This window comes from Microtus ochrogaster, unplaced genomic scaffold (genome assembly GCF_000317375.1).
Source record: "Microtus ochrogaster isolate Prairie Vole_2 unplaced genomic scaffold, MicOch1.0 UNK13, whole genome shotgun sequence".
Taxonomy (NCBI): Eukaryota; Metazoa; Chordata; class Mammalia; order Rodentia; family Cricetidae; genus Microtus; species Microtus ochrogaster.
The window spans coordinates 7,174,973-7,185,211 of record NW_004949111.1 but is presented as its reverse complement, the minus strand read 5'-3'; the positions used below and the strand labels follow the sequence as shown (position 1 = coordinate 7,185,211).

Here is a 10,239-nt window from a genome sequence, read left to right as displayed (position 1 = left end):
TACTGATTGCCATCACCACAGCATTGTTTAAAGAATTAACATTTGTAGTACTGCCTAATGTATATTTGGTGACATATGCAAAAAACACATTTTCCAACTGGGTTTCTAGGTATTTCAATATGGGATTTTTAAAAGTAAATTACTAATGGCGACCTCAATATGTATCAATAATTTTATTTTTTAGAAAATAATTACCATGCTTTTATATGTCTAAGTCCCATATTCTAGATTTAATTAAGATAGGTATAAGAATAAGAAATGGGCATACATATAAACACACCTTAACTCTAAACTGCAGGGTCTTTCTATTGTACTTCCCTCATAAATGAATCGACAATTTCCAGTCTGGCTGAAGTATGCTACATTAAGTGCAGTCTCCGTTGTAGAAAGAGAAGTGGAGATAAGAGTAAGTCCAAGAGGAAAGGTCTTAAGACAAGGAATACTCAAGGTGAGGAGACTATACCAGGGAATAAATAACAAGAAACCTGAGCGCTATTCATGTTCCACAAAATACAGCACCATGAAATCACTTAACTTTATACTGGATTTTAATCCAAACTTTGTAAAAATGATAAATTAACACTTGGTAAAGAATCTTTGCTAAGAGAGGCAAAATAAAAACAGCATGCAACTATTTTACGAATAATTTTTAAAACGAGCTTTAAAATGATCTAATAATATTTTCATAAAACACCCATAAAGCCTTTCATACCACAAAGAGGTTGTGGAATGTGTTAGCATGTAAAAGAAAGGCCTTTAAATATCTAGTCTTATTCATTCTCCCTGGAACTATTAACTTCAGATTTTCAAATGTTAATTGTAATTGCTTAAAAGGCTGGGCATCAAATAGTAGTGAAAAATCAAATGTTTTAGGACCCCTTTTTAAGGGCATGAAAATTCATGAAAATTCAACTTTAAAGATAAGTACCAATTGGCAAATGTGCATAAAATGGTTCCATATATATATCCATATTGTGTATATCATTGCCACAAACTTAGACATTTTGAAAAATGCTCAAAAAAAGTTTCATTAAAAAGTTAGGAGTGAGCCGGGCGGTGGTGGCGCACGCCTTTAATCCCAGCACTCGGGAGGCAGAGGCAGGCGGATCTCTGTGAGTTCGAGACCAGCCTGGTCTACAAGAGCTAGTTCCAGAACAGGCTCTAAAACCACAGAGAAACCCTGTTTCAAAAAACAACAAAAAAAAAAGTTAGGAGTGGTATTCACCTCTTTCCCTTTAGAGCACTGTATTGTCTAATGACAATCTACTTTAAAATATCTGAAATATAATTTAGATGTATGAGAACTCAATTGTGTAGACTGAAACTTGGGAATTTTATTCAGTTGCTTTGCCTCTGGGTGAAACAAAACACTGTAAGGAAGAATTATAGAATAAGCCTGATTTCTGGTGAGGGAAAGAGAAAAAGAAGCAAGTAAAATGGCAAATTCAAAGAACAGAGAGACACAGTTATATGACAGAACCAGAACTGGTTATCGAAGAGACATAATGACATGGATGACTAAGCATTAATAAATGCACAAGCTAAGCTCTAAAGAGGCAAATAATTTGTAGACAGTGTCCTCCATATAAAATATTCTCTTTTTTAATGTCTGGGATAAGGTATGGCAAACTGGAAAAACCTCCATACATACAAGTACACAAACACTTAATACAGAAACAAATTTAGTTATTAGGCTAGTAGGTTTGCGAATGTTTCGGAGAGCATCCTATTGCTAGATGAGTTACATACAGCAAGCCAGAGAAGAATACATGATTGAGTTTTATAAACATATACACATGCTAAGATCATAAAGCTTGGAATCTGAACATTAGCATTTATGAGCAATATTATAGCTTACTGGCTATTCAGATATAGCATAGGATTAAGCTTATACATGTGTATGCTCTCATGGGCCTAAATAGAACAGTGGTCTTCATTTGCAGAATTCTTAACTCATTCCCTAATTTCTTTGCTATGGCTGAACCCAGATCTTACTTAGGTTTAAAAGATCTCTAGAAAACTGAAATGATAAAGTATTCAATATGATATAAATTATGACACATTTGTAGGAAGTGGTATTAAAAAACCCAAAATATAAATTGAGGAAAGGGGGAAGTCCAGATTAGAAAAGTAAAAATATCATTTCCCAGACTTTTATTTTCACACTTATGAAAATAATTTGCATGCAAACAGAAAATTATCTGTTTGTTTTATAATAAATGATAACTATGTTCACCTAACATACCCTGGTGACTAACTCTTTAAATTCTAATAACTGAAGTCAACATCACAGCAAAATGCTGCCCACTAGTATTTCACAGTATTTCACTACATAGAAAATATGCTTAAAAATGTCTTTAGCCTTATTCTTCTAATTCTGTAAGCCTAAAAAATCTTGACATTTGGGGAATAAATGTGGCATTTTCATTTTTCAAAATAAATTATAAATAAAGCTCCTGACAGCTAGAATCATACAAATGGCGATTCTTCTACGTTTCAAGAGCTCAGCTCTTCATAGAAGAATGCCAACAAAAATCTCACACTAAAATGGTACACATGATACATATTTGGGTATATCCAGGAATTTAAGCAACTACATTATGTCGGTTGTTGTAGGACAAAACATTACTGACTCCAGGAAAACACAGGCACAATTTAGTCTAAACGCCCAAGAGATGAATAACTGAAATAGTATGTTTTAGTAAAAATCAAATGTAGACTCTCAAAATAGGAACATGTTGAATTAATGCTATGGTTAAAATGGCAGCTGAGTTATAACCAGAAATCATTTTGGTATGGTGAAGAAAAACAACAACAACAACAAAAATATCAGCTTGGTCTGCTCCCTAGCAACAGACATTAGTGCCATTAACAGTTCATTATACTTTCTTAAAGCCTGAACATCATTTCTACTGCAAGTGAAAATTGCTTAAGGGTATTAGTTCAAGAATAACCCCCCCCCAACCCCACCAAAAAGCAAAGTTATGTGTGCACTCCTTCCTCTGCACTTAACAGATTTTTCAGATGCGTGAAATGATTGAAAGCATGAGACAAACATGTCAGCTTAAGATACCTCCTGGACTACCAGGTGTACATTAAGAAAATGTTTCATCACACAAGTCTGATTTAAGTGCAACAAAATTGCTGTTACAAAAGCAGAGATCAATTATTATCCCTCCCACTTCAAGAGTGGAAGTATCTGACGAAGTAGCGCAACTGTGATGTCAAATTTGAGGACCACAATTGATCTTGGAACTGAAGCTCACTTATGGAACTCTATGTGCACTCTTTTGCTGTAAACAAGACAATAAATGATTTTAAAGATTTTTTTCTCAACTAATAAAATAATGATTCAATATATCTGTTTGCAGTGCAATGAGGCTCTTTTCTGGAAGTCGAGAACAGAAGAACCCTTTGGAATGAGAACAGAAGAACCCATTAAAGTTGATTCCAAATATTAGCTAGCCAAATTAGGCCAGCTCAAGTTAGGTGCGTTGTTACCTTTCCAGATTCAAATGAAAAGCAGTAACCCACAGCTGTTAAAGAGGAAGTGGTGGCAGAGATAGCCAAGCAGCAGAGCAAGTCTGCTTACATAAATAGGTTCTACAGAAGCCTAGAGCAAAGAATACTTAGGAAAATTTGTCACACCTATGAATTTGAGAGCCAATGTGATTACTGAAAATTCTCAGCTTATAACTTAGGAGTATTCATCCCTACCAAGCTTGTTCTATTTCTCCTTAGTAATGAGTAACAGCATCTACTTTCCTTAGCATTTCCAGTAGTTGTAGTTAATAGAGGTAGCTGAGCTACTGTTCAAAGAAGTATTCTTTGTGGATGAGGATTTTTCAAATGTTTAAGTTACTATTAAGCTACACAAGTTTCTATTAATGCAATAAAATATAACAGGAAAAGAAAAATGGATGCAAGAAACTTTTGCATTTGGCACCTTGTCTAGATTGATACCTCAAGTATTCTCTTTTAATAAAGTTAATGCACACATCAGGACACACCACAAAGATTTGCTACATATTTACAAGGCACCAACCCTTTCTCACCTTAAACGTGAATTAAGCAAATCAATGAAAAGCATATCAAGATCCCCCCACCCACCCCAAAACTGCAGTATAAATATATACTTCAGTTCAGTACAGTTCATGAGAGTTTGGCCTGGGAAGAGTAAAATAATCCAGATCGTTCTTACAATATAGAAACTGTAAACATTTAATAGCTGCCTTTAGGATTGGTGTATTGTGCAAAAGTTATTATTACTGGGTATAGGAATCAAAATGGCAAAAACAAACTATATAAAACTCTGTAAGAAGGTGCTATACTTCTGTGATACAAAAGCAAAGAGGGATATCTTATTGAGATAAAAATGTCATGCTACTCTTAAGAAGCAGAATGCTCCTTTAATGTAGTAAATCTGTAGTGTGTCTGTGGTGTGTGTGTGTGTGTGTGTGTGCGTATGTGTGTGTATGTGTATGTGTGTGCGCGCTTGTGTGCGCATGTCCACGCATGTGTATGTGCACACATGTATATGTGTGGGCAGAATTTGTTTTAATTTAAGGCCTAATGAGTAAGGCTTGTTTGAACAAATGAAGTGTGGAGATTAAAAGTCTTGAAACAAATGGATACTGGCATAATGGAAAAGCACCAATGTGAAAGGAAGCAGAAGTCCCCACACAACTTGCTTTGTAGATTTTCTGGTAAATTCCCTGCAGTAGAAGGCCATTGATTTTATTCTTAAAAATTACTCTAAATTCATTAACTGTTAATAATTCCATCCCATGAGATGGCTAACCCTGGCTTTTTCTGTCATTTTACGGACTCTGCCTGATCTGGATGTACCAAGATTCAGAGGATCCTCAGTGGACACAAAATTGTCATTATCCGAATCATCATTATACAAAACAGTCCTCCTGCCTTGGTTTCTTGTTTTGATTCGAGGAAGTCTACTGAAACGTCCTGAAAACATGGTATCAAATTCATCATCGGCAACACGTGCTCGCTTGGCTCTGGTGGCTCCTCTAGATGCACCTCTTCCTCCTCTCCCTCGCCCTCGCCCTCTCCCCCCACCTCCACCTCTCCCTCGCCCCCCTCGCCCCCTGCCACCTCTGCCTCTGCCTCCTCTACTCCATCTACCCCATCTTCCCCATCTGCCTCTTCCTCCTGTGCCTCTCATCTTCCAGTTTCTCTTTCCATTGGCATGTTGTTTTCTGAGTTTTCTTTTAGGTCTGGTTTGTATGAATTTGCTATAGTCATGATCGCCATCTACATAATCTTGGTCTGTTCTGGAAGTAGATTCCGAGTCAGAATCGGAGCCACAGGTGCTTTCTGAACTTAAACTGGAGCCTAACTCTCCACTCTCGGAGGAGGACAAATGCGCTTTCTCTTTTGTTTCTTTCATCTCCTTTTCTTCTCCTGCCATGCTTTCGTCCTCTTCTGATGCACTGAGGAGTTTCCTTTTGGCTCCTGTTCGGGGCTCTCTGCCATCGCCATTTGTAAGAGGCCCATCAGTGGAGTGATCTAAAGTAAAAATGAATGAGTTTTTGAGAAATTAAGCCTTGACATTGTAAGACAGCCATTCAGACTCAAAATCAAAATAATCTACTAAAAATATCTAGGGACCCAAACTGACTGGACAGAATCAAAGGTGTTGGAATAGATACTTAGATCTATTTGAAGAAACAGATAAAGTTTGGATCCTTCTTCCACACTTCTTTTGAAGGAAAAAAAATAGGCTGAGGGATTTTGAGTTTATCTGGGCAGAAATTTTAGCATAAATTTAAGAAGAATTATAAGGAAGCATACAAGTCTCATTTATTCAATTAATAAATCCTTAGCAATTAACTGGTATGAAACAGGTATTAGTAGGAGGTTGGAACTTGCTATCATACATCATGATTCATATACTACTGGGGACAGTTTGGATGATAACAAAGTGAATAAAAAACTAATACAATTAAGTAGAAAAGAATGCTAAACAATGAAAATAGCACAAAAATATTTGACTGTGTTTTGGGGTGCTATTTAGTAGATCAATGAGATGTTTCTTAGAATGGAATACTTAAAGAGTTAATGAAGTGAAATGTGGGGGGAAAGTTTGAGCAGTAGAAAAGGAACTAAGAAAATTCAGTCTAGACAGGATGGAGTAGAAAAACGATATGGTAGGAGATGGTCAGAGAAAGACAACATCTGATTTATATTTAAAAATATTACTGGGCCGGGCGGAGGTGGTGCACGCCTTTAATCCCAGCACTCGGGAGGCAGAGGCAGGCGGATTTCTGTGAGTTAGAGGCCAGCCTGGTCTACAAGAGCTAGTGCCAGGACAGCCTCCAAAGCTACAGAGAAACCCTGTCTCAAAAAACCAAAAAAAAAAAAAATATTACTGGTGTTCTATAAAGAACAGACTGTAGACGGTGGTTAAGTAGACAGAACTGGAGAAGAGACCCCTGAATCAGTAGTCTAGGTACGGCATAATGAGGGGTCAAGAACTGACATCTAATCTGGTACAACATTTCCACCTAGAAGGCCCACCAGAATAATTGTTTTTCAAAGGTGGAAACAATTGGACCTGCTGAAGGTTTTGATGCCAAATACTAAGAATAAAACAGTGTATCCCCTATGCTTTTTAGTCTAAGAAATGGGTAATGGGCAGAAATACTGGATGAGTTGGGAAACACTATACAAGACTATACAAGTTTGGGCAGCATGTTGAGAAAAGGCCAAGTTTTCTAGTTTTAGATGCCAGTAGAAATCCAAAAAAGACATGAAAAAACAAACAGGGATTAAGAGGACAGCTCAATGGTAATATGTTTAGCATGCACAAAACCCCGGGTTCAGCTCTTGATATACATTTGCATATGTACATACATAAGCACAGCCAAAAAGAAATGAGATATCATGTATGTCTACAAGCTGGATCTCCTAAGATTATGGAGCTAGGGAGGGAGTTCCAGACATTTTCAGTCTATGAAGAGAAATAAAGGGAGAGAAAATGGATGAGGAAAGCAAAGTATTTTTTACTTATTTATTTATTTACTTATTTATTTATTAAAGATTTCTGCCTCCTCCCCACCACCGCCTCCCAGTTCCCTCCCCCTCCCCCGATCCCAATCTTAGCATTTAAAGGTAGAATTCCTAGGCCAAGGCCCTAACTCCCTAAGGAACTTCATTTGGAGACTGGAGTCCTTTACATAGTAAAGAAAGTTAATGAAGGTCTCAATTATTATGGAAAAAACAAAGAGATTAGGAAGTTTCCAAGTTTCTCTCATCTTTTTACCCCCCCCCCCACACACACATGGATGGGAGTGAGGCCAGAGACAGAGGAGCACACAAAGGAACAGAAATATAGAGACAGACAAAATGGCCACAAGGGATACAGCTTAAATGTGGTCTTCTACAAGCCTGAGGAAAAGAAAGTTCTTGTCAGATAATACTCCCCATGCACCTTGATTCCTCAGACTTAGAGGCTCCAGAGCTGTGGGAAAATGAAAGTCTGTTGTTTAAGCTCCTCGCTCTGGTATTTTATGGTTGTCTAAAGTGACTAAGACACTCAGCTAGAGACTAAGTTGGTGTCACACACACACACAAAAAAAACAGGAGATAAGCTATTTTAGTAGTATTTACGAATTATAGAGGGGCTGGAGAGATGGTGAGGAGGATTTCCTGTTCTTGCAGAGTTTGGTTTCCATATGCCCACATGGGCAGCTCAAAACTGCCTATATCTCCAGGTCCAGGGGAATCTGATACTGTCTTCTGGACTCTGTGCACTAATGTGTACAAACCCACAACCAGACACAGACATATACACAAAATCACAAATGCAAATTTAAAAAGATAGAATTAACAAGGCTTTACAACTATGTGGATGCAAGAGGAAAATGGAGAGTTGAAAATTACTGAGTAGGCCATGGTGATACGAGCTTCAAACTTCCCTACTCTGGAGTCTAAGTTAGAAAGATAAAGAATTTGAGATGAGCTTAGACTACCTAGTGAGAGCACACCTTTAAAAATAAGATTTAAGTTGAGTGAAAAGGATGACTGTGAGACACAAACGTGATGAAAAGGAATGAAACTATTTTTAGGAAGCTCCTAGAAATGAGACTGGTAGAATGAACAGATGTTTGGGTTGGTACATCTCCAGAGGCCCTAGCTTCAGGAAGATTAGTTTAAACTGGAAAAGGTGGCACACGCCTTTAATTCCAGCACCCAGGAGGCAGAGGCAGGCAAAACTCTTGAGTCTGTGGCCAACCTGGTGTACATCGTGAATTCCAAACCATCTAAGAACTACATAGAACCACCCTGGCCTATAAAAAATATGACGACTGGTTTAGTCAACAGATTTATTAGAGTTCTTTATTTGCAGAAGCCAAGATCAAGAGAGCTAAAAATAGCAGAAAACTGCCAATAAAGCTCAGCACAAGCAAAGTAAAGACAAAGAACTATATAGGAATATCAGCAGAGTCTAGAAAGCAGTGAAGACAAGCTTAGAGAAGAGGCAGGAAACAGTGTCCAGTGACACTGAGAACAGGAAGTTAGATACTGAGAAAAGGAACACTGCATTACTGGTGATTGGGGGAGAAGAGCTTTGTGGAGAGTGCCTGGCACACAAACTAGGCTATGAAGGATAAAGGGTCATGGATGAAAGAAGAGGCAGGAAATGTAGGCTACTCTGTCTATAAGCTTTCCCACAAAGAATAAATATGAACAATGCAACAGAATCAGAGAGAAATAGATTTCAAAATGGGAACTATAAAAATAGGTTTCAATTGCTTGTCAGTCTTTTAGCGCAGATCAACAACAATGTGTTTCAATATTTTTCATATAACCAAGAATGTACTTATAGTCTATTTTAGGTCATCTGGTGATTATAAAACAATGCATAAGAAAAATTAATATCCACTAAAAATGTATATAAAGTTAAAATGATATTCCAAGTAACCTATTTGTAAAACCAAATTAAATATTTTTACAAACTTCAAATAGTTGAACATAGAAGTATCTTTGAGCATGTTCAAGGTGTGTACAGGACCCTTTATAAGAGCTTCTGGATAATAGTAAACTTCAAATACTTATAAAACCAATTCGCTTGGCATATAAGATAGATAAACATACTCATGAATTAAGTCAATGATTTTTGTAAGCACTAAATTTTTCTTCAAACATAAAGTTATTGAAACAGCCTGGAAGAAGGAGTGCTTTTGAAATATTTGAGACCTGTTCACTTCTTATTGACATGGTTTAATACATGAAAAATTCTGAATGTTTCCTGACAGTCTGGTTCTTATGCACTTGGGGAAAGAATTCTTCATTTCGTTTTTTTCTCTTATTCATTTCATTTTACATTCTGTTCAAAAGTAGTTACCAAACATCTGTTCCAAACTGTGCTTATAAAATCCCTTTGACTTAAATTTGGCTATTATAATTCTTACTAGGTACCAAGACATACTAGTTGTACTACCCTAACACATCAGCTTTTTAAATGACTTGTCATCCATCATACGAAAATAGAAAACAAGTTACCTCTCCAATATTCAATTTCCTACCTTGTTTAACTGGTAAAACTCTATTACGAAATGATTTGGCTTTTCCTGGGTCATGGCTATTTCCACTTCGGCTATATCCACTGAAACTCGATGGAGAAAATGGTCCATCTCCTTCATCATCAAGTAGATATTGTGAAACACCTTCAGCAGCATCTGAAACTTATGTTTAAAGAGATTATGATGTTAACATAATTTCGTTTTTCAGGAAATTTTAATACAAGCTGCTTTTAAAACTACCTTCACTACTTTATTTCATGATAAAATTAAACATTGCTTTACAACTGGTATCCCACATATATTCCCAGCTTTTTGGAAACTCAGCTAGGAGGACAGTGAGTTTGAAATCTATTTTGGCTACTTAGCAAGACCCTAGAGCCCACCCCCAAAGTAAGTATGAGTATGTGACAACAGGAAAACAAACGATTTATCATCACTAAAAACTTTCAAATACAAAATGTCAAAAAAAAAAAACCCTGAGGAAAAACCTCCATCACATATTAATCTCCAAGTCTGACACTGACAAATATATTGTACACATTCTTGGAGATATTATAGATAATAAAAATCATACAGCTACAGAACTTTCAAAGGGACATTTAATTTAGATTCATACAGTTAGGTGTTAGAGAGAGAAGGCTCAGCATTTAAAAGTATTGGCTGGCTCACCTTCCTAAACCTGGATGGAGGGGGG

At 36.8% G+C, this 10,239-nt stretch overlaps 1 protein-coding gene across 1 annotated transcript in view; it reads right to left on the bottom strand.

Moving 5' to 3' along the window:
* Positions 1-3,937: 3,937 nt before the first annotated feature.
* Brwd3 (bromodomain and WD repeat domain containing 3) overlaps positions 3,938-10,239 on the bottom strand; it is a 107,915-nt gene continuing 101,613 nt past the window's right edge. Inside the window, 2 exon segments of the mRNA XM_005366724.3 lie at positions 3,938-5,526; positions 9,549-9,793. Of these exon segments, the coding sequence (XP_005366781.1) occupies positions 4,772-5,526; positions 9,549-9,793 (1,000 nt within the window). The 3' untranslated portion in view covers positions 3,938-4,771.